The 20,490-nt window shown below is 41.7% G+C and overlaps 1 protein-coding gene across 1 annotated transcript in view; it reads left to right on the top strand.

The window, feature by feature from the left end:
- The first annotated feature begins 590 nt into the window (after positions 1-590).
- Positions 591-20,490, top strand: part of ITGBL1 (integrin subunit beta like 1) — a 146,508-nt gene continuing 126,608 nt past the window's right edge. Inside the window, exons 1-2 of the mRNA XM_009905252.2 lie at positions 591-795; positions 2,064-2,272. Of these exons, the coding sequence (XP_009903554.2) occupies positions 698-795; positions 2,064-2,272 (307 nt within the window). The 5' untranslated portion in view covers positions 591-697. The remainder of the gene's footprint in view (positions 796-2,063; positions 2,273-20,490) is intronic.

Genomic DNA, 20,490 nt, shown 5'->3' with positions numbered 1-20,490 from the left:
ATGCACTCTCAGATTCCCACTGCTTGGATGAAGTATTGTACTGTGTGTTTTAGTGAGGCACTCAGAAAGAGCTAACTAACAATATTTTTTAATTTGCAGTTGTCCAGGCTGGTGTAGGTTGGCAGCTCATGATGTTGCACAGTGCAGTGCTATGAACCAGTAATTCTTGGGAAAGGAGGGTAGAGAAGGGACCTGGGAAGGCATGTGGGAGGCAAATGCTCCAGCAGCCAGGCAGGGAAGTTGCAGCTGGGGAGCACTGGTCCTGTCTCCTCCGCCACTTGCATTTCTCCCACCATGTTACATAGAATATCCCGAGCAGCCATCCGTCAAAGGACAGGGGGATATGCATACCTCGAATATTTACGGTGTCTGCACTTTGGGAATGAGATAGTTCATTCACATCTGTGAACAGGCCATTTTAAAACATCAAAATAAACCGTGTGGCTGTGCAACTGTTTCTAATTACTTCCCTGCCTAGACTGTAAACTTCAGGGTTTGGCACCGGCCTCCCTCCCAGAGCGCTGCCCAAATCCTGTTCCCAGGCAGCTAATCAGAGCCACTGCAGCACAGGAGGAGCAGCTCCAAAGCTGGGCTTGTCCAGCTTGCAGCTCTCTGCACACCAGTGGATCTGTCCTGCCGTCTATCCAACTGTCTGACTGCAGGAGCACTCCGGGTGCTTCACAGAACATCTCACACTATGTACATGCAGGGCCTGCCCGGGCTGGTGGTACTGCTGCTGATCACCTCCCTGCTGGTGGGTCACCCTGCACTGCCAGCTGGCCTCCCAGCCCCGTGGTAAGTGTGACTTTGAAGCCTCTCGGGGAGTTAGGGGAGTTATGACTGATTTGTGAGATACCAGAACTGTGGAGGCTGGGGTTGTGGAGGGAGTGGTGGAGAGCTTTGTGAGCTTTTCTTTTGCCTGGTTGCAAGTCACACTTAGGGAAGTGCTCTGGGTCACTGGGAACCTAAATAGGTGTTGTGAAAACTGGTAGTTTGTTGCAATGAAGTATTTCATACCTGAGGTGCAGACTTTTAAAGCAGTGAAGGAGAAAGAGCTGGATAGTGAATCTTTACACCCATGCCAGCAAATTCTGCTGCCTGAGCAGAGCAGGCACCTAACCACAACCCGCTGTGTGTTCCTGCCCTTTGGTGCAGCAGCCCAGCAAGGGCCCACTGTCCTTTGCTCTTCCCCTCAACCAGGGCCAGCACCCACCTGCTCCTTTGCTCCAGAGCCTGCAAAATCCAGTGTCTGAGAAGTGCAGGTACTAGTCTGAATCCTCAGTGTTCCCTAGGGTTGTGAACACCTATTTTTGTCTCAGCCAGTCCTTTGTTCTTTTTTGCTACAATCCATCTCCTGATGAAGCAATGTGTAATTTTCACCAAGTCCTGAAATTCTTTATCTCTGTATGCATCAGTGCATGAGACAATTGCATGACAGAGCTAGAAATCTTCGTATCTAGCTTCCAGATTGTGCTGTCCTTACTAAGACCACAGCAACACACTCCATTAACTGCATGGAAAGCAGTGATTACTTTGGGTTCTTTTTCCAATGAAACCATGGACCCTTATGTACCTGACAACCAAAAGGATTACTTTGGCAAATATATTTATTAGAATCTACTATATGTTTGCTTTTTGAATAATATATTCCTACTATGCTACCTGGATGTTTGGATATGTATATCTTTTCCAAACCTTTTGAAATAATTAAGATCGAAAGGTTTCATTATATTAACCAAACTATGCATGTTTATACATATGTGCCAGATATGCATAATGACAAAAAAGATAAGCTTAATGCAATTAACAAGGTAATTAAAATACAACATTAGCATTCCTGAAGGTACCAAATAGGGTTTCTGATGAAAGAGAAGAAAATTGGGTGATTTGAGGCAAGTAATAATATGCAACCATAACTAAAGTGGTGACTCTAGAAACAATATTCTGGAAATTGGCTAAAGCCATGCCAGGAGAGTTGGTTTCTCAGGAGCCAAGCTCTTATATGCTCTGAACTGCAGCCCCTGGCTTTCACCGTAGCATGTTCTCTTTGCTGTCCCCTGCAGGAGTGGTTGGAGTAGTCCTTTGTGCCGGCTCACCCGGACTGAGTCAGAGCACAGGTGCCGCGTCCCAGGGGGGAAGCTGTGCAGTGACAGAGGCAGATGTGAGTGCGGAGTCTGCATCTGCCAAGTGACTGAGTCTGGCAAATACTACGGTCCGCTCTGTGAGTGCCATGACTGGGTGTGTGAGATCTATGATGGGAAGATCTGTGCAGGTAAGGAAGTGGCTATGGTGACAGAAGCTTAGAAAATTAAGAGTATATATTATAACAAGAAATATGGTGGGAATGCAGCACACTGATACAGCAGAGACACAGTCACGTGTGTGTCCCTGAATCATGCATGACTAAATAGGATGGTGGGTGCATCCAGGGATTTCACCAGATAAAAGGATACAAGTCAAAAGCACCGTCTCCACCATAGAATGGGATTTTGCTCAGAGTGAGCTTCGTCTGCAGCATGGGCAAAAGCAAGAGTTGCTCTGGGTTGGAGGCTCTGCAAACAGGACACAGCATTGCTTGCATTTTTCAATATAATATTGCTGTGTTTGAACTGCTTGCCTAATGATGCATATGGTACCTACCAAGACTGTAAACTCTCTCTGAACAATCAGTTTTGTCCTGTTAGTTATTTTTTCTTCTCCTGCTATGAGGAATCATATTTGCTGGAATGGGTATCACACTGAGGGCATATAAATATGAAAACTCTCTTTTTCTTTAATGATAATGCTTTGCAAATAGAGGCAGAAAACAATGTAATTATATTGTGATTTCAGAGATTTTCCCACTGACACTGTTCTTTAACAGCAGATGAAATAACACATTTCTGGGACAGAATCTAGTAATGTAGTTGTTGCCAGTTGTTGGAACATGTTGCTTGGTTTGCATCTAAACATTATCAGTCTTTCATCTTTCCAGCTGTCTTTACTTAAGTTCCTGGGCTATTTTGGTCAGATTTTTTTGTTTTTTAAGCAGCTTAGAATAGGATTTTAGAAAAAAGCAGGGAGAAGAAATGCTGTCACATTCCTAAGGGGATTCAGCCTGGAGCTTGATGAAAGGGGCCAGAAGGGTACTTAATTTCTAGCATCCCTGCTTCAACAGCTTTACCAGATTCCCACAAACGTGTCATCTTTTCAGGCCAAAACCAGCAATTAGGTCAATGGGAATGTTACAGGAATTCTTCTGGTAAGAGGATAATATAAATGCATTCCAGAAATGGGTCTGGCAAATTTTATAGGAAAAAAGGAGCAACTTATTTTAGCAACAATGTAGCTAAGAAGTCCAATAATAACATGAAAAGATCAAGGATGGGATTATGAGGAAAATATTTGTATTTGGCACCTATAATTTTAGTCTTTTGTGGAGAAACTGATTTATAGGTTGTCTAGTCAGCGGTGTTAAGTCTGGTTACAAAAGAAATGTTTGGGGTCAGCCAATCATTTCAGTGCTTTTATGTCCCAAACATAAGTTTTCTGATTGGTGGTGTGATTTCAATATGCTTGCTATTGTTGCTGGGTAAATTGTATAAAGTGAAACTTAAATCTCCTTCAGTTTTAATATTCTGCTGCAAACTTCACTTGCTAATGTCACAAGCAGAGGCTGCAAGTTTTGTCAGTGCTTTGGTGGAAAGGGGTGCTGACAGGATAAGCAAACCCTAGAGATTTATAACAATATTTAGCTTTTGTGTAGCACTTCATTCAGCAGTTGAAAGATGTGAACATTAAGTGATTCAGCACTTTTTAAAAAAGTAATCATTTGTAATTGTTGCACTTTGTAGCTGGAGAATTGAAGCCACATTACCACTGACATTACCACTGAGATGTCAAATAATTCAAATTCACTCTTCTGGAAAAAAAGTAGTTAAAAAAAATGTACAAAGTAATGAAGAGGGAAGGAGTTATGAAGGGCCTATGATTTTTGCTTGTTTGGTCTGGTTTTTTTTTGACAATGGTGAATCCAGGGCTGCCCAGGAGGTGGCCCTGGGTAACTCCTTTGGAACTGGGACATGGTGTATGGATTCAGGCAATGAAACTTCTCCTTTCAGGCTTTGCTTACTACCCTATTAAATTTTCCCCCACATTTTTAGTACCTTAATGAGAAGTTGTGGGTATATGTGAGAAGGGGGGAGCATAGGAGAAATGGTTAAATCTAGTCTAATTGGCAGAAAACTGGTCCTTGTGTTGTATGATTAACATGTCCACTCACCAACGATTTGCTGAACTGCACCTTCTGATGTTTCTTAACATTGTGCCCCCAAGCTGATTTCCCCTGTATGACATACTTCCCTTTCTTTGCACTTTTTAGTTCACTGTCTGGCTCAATAAAATTGTTTCCTCCAGGTGTTTGGGTTTTGTTTGTTTTGTTTGGTTTTTGATTGTCTGTTCGTGGTGGGTTTTTTTGTTTTTTTGTTTGTGGTAGTTTTGGCTATTTTTATTTTGATATTTACAAGTCTTACCTGTTAAGTACGACAAGAACAGCTGACTGGAACCACATGCAGAAATTCTGGACACTCATTCAATTTTACTGTAAAGAACCACAGTATTTGACATTAATGCTGTTTCAAACAAACTACTTTTCAAGCTGGCAGTGCGATGCCTTTTTCAAGTGACTGTCATCTAACCACTGGTGATGATCATATTCAACTCAGACACAATTGATTCTATGATTGTTTGAGTGCCAAAGATAACTGTGTTTCGCTGCCAGTCAGTTCTCTTGTTGCTTTGCCAGTCAGTTACCAGTTGCTTTAGAATGAATTCTGTATTTTTTTTCCTTTTGTCCCACTGAGATTAATAAAGCAATAGGTGATCTCTTACAGAGACCAAAACAAGGAGGAAGAAATAAATGAAGTGCTGTAGTTCCCTGTCCTCCTCAGTGGCCTTTACATCTGCCTGCTGTATCATAGGGTGTAGCAGAAAGAAGAGTAGAATGCCCGTACTGTCATTCTTTTTGCAGTATTGGTGACATCTTTATTTTGTGATGCTGGTCTTCAGGGGGATGAGCTAAGAGGAGGAACACTGAATCAAATGCTGAATCAAAACCCCCAAGGATTTATGCTTTATTTGGAGCAAGCAATATATTTGTTGCTGCTTACTTGCAAATAGCAGTTCCAACCTCAGATGGTTTTGTATTGCCTCAGGCTTTTCTTAGGGGAACCTATGTTGTGTGCAAAGGGGAGTAAAATGTAGCATTAATATCTGTCACACCACTGCTTGATACTTACTCTTTTCCCTGTGGTTTCACAGTATAAAGGGAAATCAGTTTTAGTGGTTCAGGTTTTTCTTAGTTAATCTTTTTTACTGTGCCTGTCATTAATGAAGATAGGAAAAGTAAACTAAGCATGGTCAGCTGAAGTAAGTACACTCTAGATGCTACAAGGACCATGGAAGTTGCTAACAAAGACACGAGATGAAACAATTGTGCTGCTCAAAGTTGGTGAGATCAAGGGGCAGATACAATTCAGTGACAGCATATAGAGGTATATATAGACATCATAAAGAGAAGGTTCCTCTTTGCTCAGATCTATATTTTTTTTTCCATAGTTTTAAAGGTTTTATAAACACTTTTTTTTCAAAACTGAAATACCTTTTACACCTATTGAATAACAGTGGCACTGCATGATTTACCACTGCCATAAGCAGTTGCTGGGGAACTTTTGTTGCTGCTGTTCAGGGTGGTGAAAGATTTTTTTTTTTTTTTTCTTTCTTCAAAGCTGTAGTTACTGTAAGTGCTGTATCTATTTTAAGACCAGTTAAGCAATGTAATGGCAGTGTTAGTCATAGGTTTTCACAGCCGTACGTGTTGTCATAGTTATATGAAGGACAGAAAGATATCAGTGCCATTATTTTTCACCCTTGAAGGCTTTAAACTATGCAGAGAACACAACTGAAAAAATAAATTGACAATGAGTGGATGTGGAAATGCAAGGTGAATCCAAATTAAAGTATTGATGGAATACGTAGTTATATATCCATCTTAGTTTATTGGTTACATGGACCTATATATCAGTCAAAGAGTTAGCAAATTGAGAATGGAATTTGGAGAACATTTTGAACTGAGGACTGGTCTTTGCAAAAAAAAAGCTTAATAGTTGGAAAAGCCCTAACTGTCTCTTTGCATTTGTACTGAAGGGAGGTCTGACACAGTGATTTTTCACTGAGCAGCATTTCTTGTTAAACATGTGAAGAAAAGACAGTTTGTGACCTTCATTGACTGCTGTTTGATTGGAAGTGAAATTCAAAGCCCTGGATTTTAAGAATAGGTGTAAGCATCTTCTCTGTCAGAGGCCGCATTTGGTAAGCTTCAGCTGTGGCACCATTGGTCATTGGAGACACAACCTCCTAAAAAGACTAAGTCAAAAATAAGGCAGTAGGCTACTGATGAAAATAGAGGTTGCAGTTCTTCTCTGACCTGATTTGCTTTAGCCTGGATTTTGTAACTTCATTTAAGTGACATTTCTTCCTGGTGAAAGGGTTTGTGGGAGTGATAATAGCATGCATTTTCATCTCGAAACAAGTCCCCCAGTTTCTAGTGACATTGTGATTGTATAGACCTCATTGTGGGGTTGTTGCCTTGCTAAGTGCATGAGATCCTGACAGACTTAAAAGCATAAACTAAATCCCATATTCTCAGCTTTATGCTGGTTGATACCTGACATAGGTGTACTCAAGCAGTTTTTGATACATCTACAATTGCTGTAGTTCCAAGTGCAGCATATACTTTTGTAGCAGTGGTGACTGAGGCATGAGGAGGCAGCTCAGAGAGAGGCACTGCAAGAGAGACTGCAGAAAGGGAAGCATTTTAAATGTATGTCATTCATTGATTGTGGCTAAATGCCTAGCCCTCTTCTTCAGCACCTTCAGTGCTGTGTTTCTTTCAAAGTAAAGCACTCATCTCTAGCTATTGCTCAGAGAAAATGTGTGCTAGTTAAAAAACTTAGAGTATGCTGACCATGTGGAAGAAGAGGCTTTTTGCATCATATGCCAGAGCTGGAATGCAGCCCCCCTGGCCATTACTAATGGCAAAGCAGGTGGGAGCAGCATCTCCTTATCTTCTTCACCTTTTGTCCTTCTTTAGACTAGAGAAAAAGAAAATCATTGCGCAAGTTTTGAGAACATAAATAAATGTTCTAAAATGGCTTTGAACTTTTGTGCCATTCATAAACTGATAATAAACTGAAATTTTTTTTTATTTATTCAAAACTATGCCCTTTATGACAAAAGAGCTTTCATAAACAGATTTTTTTTTTTTTTGGATGCTTGTGTTTCATCATCATTAATATGGAAAAGATATGGATGATAGAAAGTAGAAGGTGTATTTAATGTTACAGAAGACTGTATTAATGATCTTACCTGCCTCAGCAGTGGAGGATTTTCAGTAAGTGCTCTTGTGACAGCATTTTTCAGACAAGCTGCCTGAACTGGTAAGATTTTCTTTCTTTATTTAAAGCTTTATTGTTGATAGTTGGTTCTGTAAAGGGCTTCAAACATTCATCACTTTTACCAAAGGCTGTAGAGCTTTTGGTGTAGGTGTCCCAGGTAGTTTATCCTGACAAGGAACATTTACCTGATTGTTATCAAGAAAGAATATATTTCTAGTGCTATTTCAGGAAAAGGGGCAATTTGTACCTAAAAAAAGACTGGTCCTTGGCTTCCCTGTGAAGTAAGACCCCAAAGCATATATGTTGTGCTGGAACCTATCAGTGTTTCAACTGCAGTATATGGTGGTGGAGGGAGTCCATGTTATTTTGTGTTGTACCACACTTGTATTGCAGAAGTCAAATTTCCATTGGAGCTGGTGGGACTGTGAAGAACAAGGCCATGGTGAAGGAGCTGGAATTTTTTTTTTTTTTCTCTCTGAGTTTTGTTTTGTTTTTAACTTTTCTCTGGAAAGAGAGGATCATTTTGGCCCCAACCACTTGCAAACCTTGCTCGCAGAAATGATTATAGATTGAAAAGACACAGGGAGTTGGCTAGAATACCAATTCAAGCAGTTACATGATCAGATTCTTATTTGAGGAGGAGTAAAGATTCAAGAGAGTTTAATTGTAGTTGCACATGTCCCTTTTCTTGAAAAAGCAGATACATTCCTAATATTCATAAGACCTGCTTCAGCCTTCTGCTTGTCTGCCAGAGTAGCATCAGTGAGCATCTTCTTGTCAGTGGCTTAAAGAGTGGCATTTAGAGTCTTTGTAGGCCTCCCTGGGGCATTTTATGGAGAAAGTGACTGGGAGTGCCAGTGACACTGGCAGGAGTGAAATGAGTAGTACCTTTGTGATTTGTATAATATTGCAGCCAAATTCTTGGCTGCAGCATATAGCAGCAGATGTTGTATCTGGAGCACCTAATCATAGTATTGTGCTCCTGGGGACCATTGTGGGATGCGGAGAGGTGAGTGGACTGTGGGAGAATCCTCCTGTGCCACAGGCTGCCACAGTCCATCTTCCTCACACATGCCTTTTCCAGTCCTCTGCTTCCAACATCTCCACTGAAGTCTTTTAAACCAGGTGGTGTCAGTCATTTTACATATGAGAAATGTTATTTTTTATAATTCACAGTTAGAGTCCATTGAATGCAAAAATAGCTCTTTTAAAGTACTTTTCCTGGTTTGCATGTAATTTTCTGTTTAATTAAAAAGCAGTATTAAAATAATTTAAAACTTGAAGTTGCATTGTTGATAGTTAACACTGAATCTGACTCTCTACTTTGAATAGAATAGAATAGAATTAACCGGGTTGGAAAACACCTTCAAGATCATCAAGTCCAACCTATCACCCAACACCACCTAATTAACTAAACCATGGCATCAAGTGCCTCATCAAGTCTCTTCTTAACCACCTTCAGTGATGGTGAATCCACCACCTCCCTGGGCAGCCCATTCCAATGGCAGATCACTCTTTCTGTGCAGAACTTCTTTCTAACATCCAGCCTAAACCTCCCCTGGCACAGCTTGAGACTGTGTCCTCTTGTTCCAGTGCTGGGCACTTGGGAGAAGAGACCAACCCCCACCTGGCTACAACCTCCCTTTGGGTAGTTGTAGACAGCAGTAAGGTCTCCTCTGAGCCTTCTCTTCTCCAGGCTAAGCAGCCTCAGCTCCCTTAGATACTTTTCATAAGGCTTATGCTTCAAACCCCTCACCAACTTTGTTGCCCTTCTCTGGACACATTCCAGCAACTCAACATCTTTCCTAAACTGAGGGGCCCAGAAGTGGACACAGGACTCAAGGTGTGGCCTAACCAGTGCAGTGTACAGGGGCAGAATGACCTCCCTGCTCCTGCTGGCCACACTGTTCCTGATACAGGCTGGGAAGGCACACTGCAGGCTCATGTTCAGCCTACTATCGACCAGTACTCCCAGGTCTCTTTCTGCCTGGCCACTCTCCAGCCACTCTGACCCCAGCCTGTAGCACTGCATGGGGTTGCTGTGGCCAATGTGTAGAATGCGTCACTTGGATGTGTTAAATCTCATGCCATTGGACTCAGCCTGTCAAGGTCCCTCTGGAGAGCTGTCCTACCCTCTAACAGATCAACACCTGCCCCCAGCTTGGTGTCATCTGCAAATTTACTGATGATGGACTCAATCCCCTCATCCAGATCATCAATAAATATATTAACAGGATGGGGCCCAACACTGATCCCTGGGGCACACCACTAGTGACTGGCTGCCAGCTTGGATGTGGTCTCTAACTGCTTCCTCCTGGATCACAGGGGAACTATACTGCTCCCTGACTCCATCTGCCAGCTCTGAAGGCCAGCTGTCTGGAAGACAACCTATCTTGCTATTAAAAACTGAAGCAAAGAAGGTATTAAGTACTTCTGCCTTCTGGCTTTTGACTCTCTAATTTTTTTCCTACATGACCTAGCAACATCCTTAAACATTTCATGAGTTACCTTTCCTTCCTTCCAAAGATGATACACCCTCTTTTTTTCCCCTTAATTCATTCAGAAGTTCATTGCCCATCCAGGCTGTCCATCTGCCCCGGCGGCTCATCTTCTGGCACATTGGCACAGCCTGTTCCTGAGCCTTCAAGATTTCTTTCTTGAAGTAGGTCCAGCTCTACTGGACCCCTTTGTTTTTAAGGGCTGTTTCCCAAGGTACCTTCTGAGTTAGTTCCCTAAGTAACCTGAAGTCCGCCCTCTGGAGGTCCAGAGTGGAGGTTTTGTTGCTGCCCCTCTTAGCTTGACTGCATATTGAAAACTCAATTATCTCATGGTCACTGGACCCCAGACAGCCTCCAACCACCACATCTCCCACCAGCCCTTCTCTATTTGTAAAAACAAGGTCAAGCAAAGCCATACCCCTGGTAGGCTCACACAGCACCTGGGATATGAAGCTATCCTCCATACACTCTAAGAACCTTCTAGACTGACTCCCCTTTGCTGTGTTAAGTTCCCAGCAGATATCAGACAGGTTAAAGTCGCCTATAAGAACAAGGTCTGATGATCTTGAGACAGCCTCTAGCTGCCTATAGAATAATTCATCAACCTCTTCCTCCTGTTTTAGGTGGTCTATAACAGACTCCAACAAGGATGTCAGCCATGTTGGTCTTCCCTCTAATTGTCACCCACAGGCACTCAACTTGATCATCCTTAATTTGTATTTCCATGGCATCTAGAGCCTCCCTGATGTACAGGGCCACCCCTCCACCCCTACTCCCTCCCTCCCTCGCCTGTCACTCCTGAAGAGCCTGTAGCCATCAGTTACAGTGCTCCAGTCATGTCAGTCATCCCACCACATTTCTGTGATGGCAACTACTTCATAACTTTCCTGCTGTAACAAGGCTTCCAGCTCCTCTTGTTTGTTGCCTATACTGTGTGCATTAGTATACATGCACTTCAGCTGGGCTGCTGGTTTCACCCCTGACTCCAGCTTACCACCCTTAGACTCCTGTTTGAGGGGACCAGTTTCAGCCTCTTCCCCCTTCAAATCTAGTTAAAATCCCTGTCAATGAGAACTGCCAATTCCCTTCCTAGGACCCTTTGCCCCTGTGGGGAAAGGGGGTCCTATGCATTTGTACCATGATACATCTTTTAATTTTGTATTCATTATGGTTTTCTCCAGTGTTTTAATGCTCCAGAGACAGTAGGGGAGTGATTGCTACCATGTTTAAAGCATGATATAAATGTTAATCATTTACCTTAGTCTATTCATTTGTCTGAAATGTGGGAAACAGGCATAGCAAAGCAGTTTGTTGTCATGTAGTGCAGTTTTCTTCATGCTCTATTTCTTAATTCCAAGTATTTTAAACCATAGTATGTAGAAAGTAACTGGATATTTGCTAAACTCAATGGTGCGAGCTGATTGAGTCTTAGAAGCAGGAAGCCCTGTTCCTAAGAAAATCCTTTCCCTCTCCACTTCCTAAAATATCCAGGCTCATTTCATACCTGTCCTTTCCCTTCGGAAATTCTTGCACACAAGTAGAGCTACTACATGGTTTGAATGGCTTTTCAGCAGGTGAAGATACAGGTGTTTCTTTCAGAGCTGAACAGTGAATGGCATTTGTCTTTGAATGATATGTAGACATGCATAATCTCATCCATTTCAGTGGCTGTATGTGCTGGTGAATATGTGCTTTAAAAAAATTAGTTGAGGGATTTTTGTTGTCTTTTCAGCTGTAGACCTATGGAATTTTTGACTCCTGGGAGCAATGCCTGTGACTTTTAAACTTGTAACAAATCTAGATGTCTAGAATAAATTTCTATTGTGAATGATTTATTTTCTGAGGGTGTAGTTCAGAATTTGAAATTTAACCACTTTCCTTTTTCCCATGGTGCAGTCGAGGGAGGTTCTCCTCCCACTCTACCCTGTCCTGCTGAGACCACATTTGGCATGTTGTGTCCAGTTCTGCACTCCCCAGTTCAAGAGGGACAGGGATATACTAAGGAGTGTCCAACAGGGGCTACAAGAGTGATTAAGGAACTGAGACACCTGTTTTATGAGTAAAGGCTGAGAGCCCTGGGGCTGTTTAGTCAGTAAAAGAGGAGACTGAGAGGATATCTTATTAATGTTTATAAATATCTGAAAGGCAGGTGTCTAGAAGAAAGCACTAGTCTCTTTTCAGTGGAGTCCTGTGATAGGACAAGAGACAATGGATACAACCTAGAACACAGGGAGTTCCACCTCAACATGAGAAAAAATTTCTTTACTTATAAGGGTGATGGAGCACTGAAACAGGCTGCCCAGGGAGGCTGTAGAATCACCTTCTCTAGAGACTTTCAAGACCTGTCCGAATGTGCTCCTGTGTGACAGTTTGCTCATTAAGAGTATTCTGAACTAATTTTTATTAATCAAGTTAAGAATAAGCACTTTCAAAACTATTCCAGATAGGCTTTTAAGCAGAAATAAGGTTTTAAGTTTAAATTCTTATAAGCTTCTCATAAAAAGAGTATAAAGAAATGTTGACAGCTGAAGGTGCAGTGACATGCCTGGTAGACTGTATTGCAGAGAACAGGTTTCAAAAGAGTGGTTTGGAAAGTCATATTTTGAGGAGTATCTGGGGAAGTTCTGACCTCTTACTTCAGGAACAGTGAGGAACTGGAGAAGGAAAATCAATTTTATTTTATGAACATAGTTGCAAAATTCCCAGATTGTGTTAAAAAGTGGCAATACTGTGACAAAAAGGCGTGTAAGAATATGTTGCAGTGTGGTTTTCCTGAAGGAATTTCCAGAATTGTGCCTTTAAATCGCTATATGCTTCACATCTGAAAACTCACTAATGCAGGCTCAGAATGTACCACACTTTTACCCCAATGAACTGCACTGAATTGATTCCTTCTGAAATAGTTTTTAAACTGGAAAGAAAGCAACAATTAATTAATTGTACAATTGTTTCCTGACTTGCAGGGATAAGGCTGAGACTTCTGTAAAGTATCATAGAAGTTTCTATTAAAAATTTACTTAGTTCTTTTTTTCTGGTGCCTTCATAGTCAGGTAAATTCTATGGAAAGCAGATGAACAGTGAGAAATATATTTAAAATCACAAAAAAGGTTTTGAAGCACTTCATGTAAGTACTATTGGAGGACTGGTACTTCTACTGACCATCTTTTGAAAGAATTTTATTTCATTCTTGCTTCTGCTTCAAGCAACAAATAATCCTCATCACAAACACAGAAAGTGTCACAAAGGACAATTTCCAGTCTGTGCTTAGGAAGAATTCCTGGGGCCAACTGTCGCTTGAAGAAAATTGCCCAACACCTCCAGAAAGGACAGTTTCTCTAGATGGGTTCTGAGAATATAGTTAAAAATGTGATTGAATGCAACTGCTTTCCATTTATTGGGGTTTGTCTGTAGTCTGTGTTTGGGAAATCCTTTCATTTAGGGAAAAAAGCCCAAATTCTATTTTCAGTTATCCTTTATTAATGGAAAAAAAAAAAAAAAAAAAAGGAGGCCACATTAGTTTCAGCTGGCCCAGCTCTTATTTAACATCTTCAGCCTGGTTGATTCAGCCACTGCAGCTTAACCTAAGGCTGCCATGGCCTGAAGAGCTCTTGAAGCTCTTTCCTGCTTCAATTACTGAAAATCCACCTGAGAACTTCCCAAAACAAGCCACTCTGTGTAGCCTGTTTCTCCAGAAATCCCAGACACAGTGAACTTTTCTTCTTTTTCCTGAGTATACTCTTTTCATTCCCAGAGCTGCAGGGCATCATCTTACAGTGAGAGGGACTGGTACATTTCCTGCTTCCTTTTTTCCCCAAGACTGCTTAATTAATTAATTGAAGCATAGAGGAGAAATGTTAGAGCAGGAAACTCAAGGAACTAACTCAGAGGGTTCCTTGGGATAAAGCCCTTAAAAATAAAGGGGTCCAGGAGAGCTGGACCTGCTTCAAGGAAGAACTCTTGAAGGCGCAGGAACAGGCTGTGCCAGTGTGCTGGAAGATGAGCGCCGGGGCAGACAGCCAGCCTGGATGGGTAATGAACTTTTAATAGAGCTAAGGGAAAAAAAGAGGGTGTATCATCTTTGGAAGAAAGGTGAGGCAACCCACGGAATGTTTAAGGATGTTGCTAGATCATGTAGGAAGAAAATTAGGGAGGCAAAAGCACATTTGGAGCTTAAACTGGCCTCTGCTGTGAAGGACAACAAAAAGTCCTTCTATAAATACATGAATAGCAAGAGGAAGGGCAGGGACAACCTCCATTCCTGGGTGGGCACAGAGGGAAACATTGTATCAAAGGATGAAGAAAAGGCAGAGGTACTTAACACCTTCTTTGCCTCAATTTTTACTAGCAGGACAGAATGTCTTCCAGACAGCTGGCCTGCAGAGCTGGCAGAAAGAGCCAGGGAGCTGCATAGTTTCCCTATGTTCCATGAGCGGGTGATTGGAGCTCTCCTCAGCTGCTTGGATCCCCACAAGTCCATGGGACCAGATGGGATCCATCCTAGGGTGCTGAGGGAGCGGGCAGAGGAGCTGGCTGGGCCACTCTCCATTATTTTTCATCAGTCCTGGCTCACTGGAGAGGTCCCAGAAGACTGGAAGCTGGCCAACATTGTGCCCATCCACAAGAAGGGCCGGTTGGATGAACCAGGGAATTACAGGCCTGTCAGCCTGACCTCAGTGCCAGGCAAGATTATGGAACAGGTCATCTTGAGTGCAATCACACAGCACTTCCAGGATGGCCAAGGGATCAGGCCCAGTCAGCATGGATTTAGGAAGGGCAGGTCCTGCCTGACCAACCTGATCTCCTCTTATGATCAGGTGACCCACCTGGTGGATGTGGGGAGGCCTGTGGATGTAGTCTACCTGGACCTCAGCAAGGCCTTTGACACCATCCCCCATAGCAAACTCCTGGCCAAGCTGTCAGCCCATGGCTTGGATGGGAGCACACTGCACTGGGTTAGGAACTGGCTGGAGGGCTGAGCCCAGAGATGGTACCACATCCAGCTGGCAGCCAGTCACTAGTGGTGTGCCCCAAGGTTCAGTGTTGGGCCCTGTGCTCTTTAACATCTTTATTGATGATCTGGATGAGGGCATTGAGTCCATCATCAGTAAATTTGCTGATGACACCAAGCTGGGGGCAGAAGTTGATCTGCTGGAGGGTAGAGAGGCTCTGCAGAGGGACCTGGACAGGCTGATCAGATGGGCAGAGTCCAACATCATGAGATTTAATACATCCAAGTGCCAGGTTCTGCACATTGGCCACAGCAACCCCATGCAGTGCTACAGGCTAGAGTCAGAGTGGCTGGAGAGCAGCCAGGCAGAGAGGGACCTGGGGGTACAAGTTGATGGTAGGCTGAACATGAGCCTGCAGTGTGCCCAGGAAGCCAAGAAGGCCAATGGCATCCTGGCCTGTATCAGGAGTAGTGTGGCTAGCAGGAGCAGGGAGGTCATTCTGCCCCTGTGCACTGCACTTTTTAGGCCACACCTTGAGTCCTGTGTCCAGTTCTGGGCCCCTCAGTTTAAGAAAGATGTTGACTTGCTGGAATGTGTCCAGAGAAAGGCAACAAAGTTGGTGAGGGGTTTGGAACACAAGCCCTATGAGGAGAGGCTGAGAGAGCTAGGGTTGCTTAGCCTGGAGAAGAGGAGGCTCAGAGGAGACCTTATTGCTCTCTTCAACTACCCAAAGGGAGGTTGTAGACAGGCGGGAGCTAGTCTCTTCTCCCAGGCGAGAAGCAGTAGAACAAGAGGACACAGTTTCAAGCTGCACCAGGGGAGGTTCAGACTGGATGTTAGGAAGATATTCTTCATAGAGAGAATGATTGTCCATTGGAATGTGCTGCCCAGGGAGGTGGTGGAGTCACCTTCATTGGAGGTGTTTAGGAGGAGACTTGATAGGGTGCTTGGTTGCATGGTTTAGTTGATCAGGTGGTGTTGGATGATGGGTTGGACACAATGATCTTGAAGGTCTCTTCCAACCTGGTTTATTCTAGTCTAGTCTAAGTACAGTGGCAGAGGCTGGTGCTGAAGGGTCCTTTAGTGTCTCAGCATAATGGACATCCCCATCCTATGCTGTTCTTCCCCTTTGGCTCTCTTTCCTCCCCATGTGAGTCATATAAGTAATTTTAAAAGTCTTTCAATTAGTCATATAGTATTGCTGATGGATTATTTTGTTAACTCTTTGCCTACCCTGATGTCACTATAAACAGAGTCTCTTTGTTACCTAGAAGCTAACCTTTCATTTGGTCAAATACTTGGCACTTTTGTAAGTACTTGCCTTTCCTATGCACATGGCTTGTTTGGGTTTTCGGTTTGGGGTATTTTTTGTTTGTTTGTTTTTGCTCATAGCAATGTCAAAATCTCAAGCTTTTGTTTGTACTCTGAACTGTCAGTTTGAGTTTTGATTTTATTTTTAAAAATTTTTTTAAATGTATCAGCCTGAGTACTGCATTGGCTGCGTACTTCCTAACACCTGGCAAGAATCAGAAGCTGAGTTCCACTCTGCTATGGCTTATTTCTTGACTAAAAAAAGAATCAAAACGTACATAGGAAATCTAACATGGTGAAAGTGAGAAGAAGAAAAGGATTGAAGGTTGGAAACAAATGTAAAAACTTTGTATACAGGCAGCAGCTGGAAGGTATGAGACTATATGCAGTACAAAGTGTTCCGTGAAACAGGAAAATGTAGGTCTGTTGTAGCAGACACATTTTTTAAACAGTCATTTATTTTTGTGATGTTCATAAAATTCCTAACCTAGTGGTTTCATTCAGCCTGCAAATGAAGGAGACAGATGCCTGAAGACATTGTGCATGTGGTATAGGAAGGGGAGACTAAGCTAGCAGATGCCAAAAATGAATGGGGATATACTAACACCTTTCCAAGCAAATAGCTAGGCAGGAAAATCCTATTTTAGACACTTGAATAGGCAAGATGTATTTCTAGAAAAAATGTGGGAGAGAGCCAAAAAAGATGATTTGTCTGACTGCTGTGCTGAAACATATTGTATCGGTGTTACAAGATATGTTTTGGCAGATGATTAAAATTAAATGAGCAGGAAAATGAACATAGCTTAATGTCTTCATTGCTTTCCCCCCAATACTGGCTTCTTCCAAGGCATAATTTTAATGGCAAAACCACTTTCACATTATTTGTGATAATAAATTTTCTAGAAATGCAATTTAAACAAAAATGTTATTTTCTTCCCCACCCCAAATACTGGAACATGCAACTAAGCAGTTAAAAAAAACAAACAATGCATCACAGCTTTCAAAATTTTGAATTCTGAAAACTAAAGCAGAAGCAGTCCAAATAAAGTGGAGTGTCTTGAGGAGCAGAACATCATCTTTCAGGCATTAGGAGTCATGCTTCTGGCTTTAATAGAGACAAATCGACTCAAAATCATATTGAGTTTTCTCTTGTTTTGAGATTTAAAAACAAGATTCTTTGTACAGTAAATGGAATATAAGCAAACACAGTGCTTTACATTACCATTTGTTCTGTTGTTTTTGCATGCAGCTTCTCTGTTGTTATAGAATGTACATTGGCCAGGGATGCACTTTCATATACCTGTCTTTCAAACAGTTCCAGAGATAACATAACAAGATTAGATCTGTTGGGAGTTATTTGGTCTAAAAAACCCTCCCCCCCCCCCCCTTTTTTTTTTTTTTTTTGGTCATTTGCAAGATGTCTTAGTGATGCAGTCAGATTTCAGTTAATCTTTTCTGCTACTTTCTGAATACCTAATGGTAGGATTTTTTTGCAGAAGTGTCTGAAGATAGTGTATTAGATATGATTTATATCAGTCCAAATCTTGATTTCTGTCTTTTCTCTTAAAACATTTCCACCTCTGTGGGAACACCAGCGACGAGCGGTGTGAGCAATCTGGCAGTGCAGGCCTAGAACCTGACATGGTGCTAGGCCATGCTCAGCATAAGTGCAGAGCCAGCTACCAGTATGCCAAAACAGTGCTGTGCTTGCAGCACTGTAACTAAAACAAGACGCTGGTAGCTAGAAACATAGTAAGTTATGTTGGGACAACAGGACACGCACCTGCATCAACAAACCTCGCGTGTCATCCACAGCTGGACCAATAATCTACAATAGTGTGATGTGTGGTCACTCATAGGGAACCAATGAGTCCATGCCAACAAGGCACACCAAGGTTATATAAATTGTAGCAGTTTCCTTGCTACGCACTTCTTCTTCTTTTCCTGCCTGTCCTATCTCCTCTCCTTCCATGCTTTACTGTGCCATGCTTTCACCATAGGCCTGAGCCATAGGCCTGCAATACTGGAACAATAAAGGATCAATACCCAATCATATTGGTCAGCCGTATTGATTCCAAGAACCTTCGTTGTCGCCAAATCTGGCTAAACACCTCTATTTTACTATGGCTGGGAAACCTGATCATTTTTGCTGTTTTGCAAAAAGCCTAAGATCACTCTCAGATTTACAAATCCTGGTGAATACAAAGTGATTCAGAGCAGAGCAATCTGCTGAATAGACTTCTGGGCTTTTCTGTGTAAATGTTTTCAGCTAGTATTGTCATGGCATTTCAAGACATATTTTTTGATTACGGAGTAATGAGACATGGTCCTCAGAATCTCATAAGGAATTGTACATTTGGTAAATGAAGAAAGAATTGACAGCAACATTGGCGTCAAAACAAATACTGTAGTGTTTGCCCAGAGGCAACCATTCATCCTAGAGGGTGAGCAGGCAGATTTCAGAGGATGAAAGACAGGTTTTCATCCTAGATGATGAAATGAGGAAGAAGAGAATAGGCGTAGAAACAGCTGTTAATAGCTGTTAGAAACAACCATTGTTTTGCTTCCTTATTTTGCCTACCCTGAAAAACTTCAATCACTTTGCCTACAGTGTTTGTAGTGGTAGTAGTGAAATTAGAACATGCAAAAGGGATTTAGATACAAATAACAGAGGGTCTTTAGCATTTTTTTGTCAAGAAGATTAGTATTGGCTTTGCAAAGACAGTATTTTCATCTTCGTATAAATGCAGTGGCAGTGCTTGTGTGACAGTTTTGATTATACTGTACACTAAACACTACAGGCAGATTTACATTCATGATCTAAAGAGGGATTTCAGTGCTCCTTTCTGAAATTCAACTGCACACATCCAGCTCTACTCCCCATCATGAATCCATCACATATCAGAGTTCCTTTGGGGTTTTTGACTGGTTGATTGGCTTTGTTTTGTTTTGTGGTGTGGTTTTTGGTTTTGGTTGGTTGGTTTTGTTATTGTTTTGGTTGGTTTTGTTTGTTTGGGTTTTATGAAGAGTGCTAGTTCTCTTGGTCAAGCAGAAATCTGGATGGGAATATGTGAATAACCTCTCTGAGGCATATACTTTTTTCTATATACCTCTTACTATAAACATATGATAATATTTTGCCATCACAAAGTGCTGAGAGATCTTACTTTTTGCTACCTTTTTTATCAGTAGCATTGGTTAAATCATGACATAAAGAATTGTTTGGTTTGTAGCCAGTCTATTAGAATAGCATCAGGGAATGATTTATGTTGGAAAGGATTTGTGGAGGTCAGCTGGTTCAGCCTCTTGCTGAAGGACAGCCAGCTTTGGAGTGTGATCATTTGCTTAGGGTTGTCACAGAGATTAATTCAAAACATGTCTATGTGACAGGATACAAAAAAATTGAAAGAAGTACAGATGAACTTCCACTAAAATAGTGTGTAATTTATCTGAGTCGTTTGACAAAAATGAAAGCAGTTGAAAGTAATTTTTGACATGAGGAGACATGGTCTGTGATACATTTATCCTGAGAGCTGTTTTTTAAAGCTCTGTAGTTTAAATCAGAAAAAAACCCCATCACCACCAGCAACAAAACCCCTTACTAAACACAAACCCAAAAAAACCCCCAAGCAAACCAAAAAACATAAAACTTGAGATAAACACAGAGGCACAAAAGAAAATTTTTCTATTGTATCGACTTTTAAGGAAGGGCTGTTGATTAGGCTCATTCTGCCTGCCTCATTGCCACACAGTCCACCTGCCCCAGATGTTTTTAATGCTTCTCTGATCTCTTAAGTCTCCAGCAGACTTAACTTTTTAAAAATTGACTGTACTGTTTGGATTAATTATTCTTGCATTTCTCCATGAAGTGTGTGATGAACTATTGTGCATTTCCTGTTTGAAGTCAAGTACAAGATGACAGATGACATGTTAGAAAGCAGTGAGATAGACTTGCGTAGTCCTGAAATAAAGCATTTTTAAAGTTGAAATACCTTAAAAATTCATCAGTTGAAGATATCTTAATGTATCTTTCAAATAAGGAAAAAGAAAAAGAAATTCTAGGTTTATTGCTTGGGTCCAAGCATCTTTCTGTTGACAGAGGATGCAGTCATAAAATACTGCATAAAATACTGCAGTCATAAAATACTGTATCTCAGTCCTTGTGCCTAGTAATTTTTTTTTAAAAATAATTTAAGAAAGAAATAATAATTATTAGTAATTAATAATCAAAAGCAGTGATGTGGTTCACCATGGCTGTACTGGTCAGTGAAGACTTAACAACACCCAGACTCAATTTCT

This window comes from Dryobates pubescens, chromosome 7 (assembly GCF_014839835.1).
Source record: "Dryobates pubescens isolate bDryPub1 chromosome 7, bDryPub1.pri, whole genome shotgun sequence".
NCBI lineage: Eukaryota > Metazoa > Chordata > Aves > Piciformes > Picidae > Dryobates > Dryobates pubescens.
This window is presented reverse-complemented; position numbering and strand designations above follow the sequence as displayed.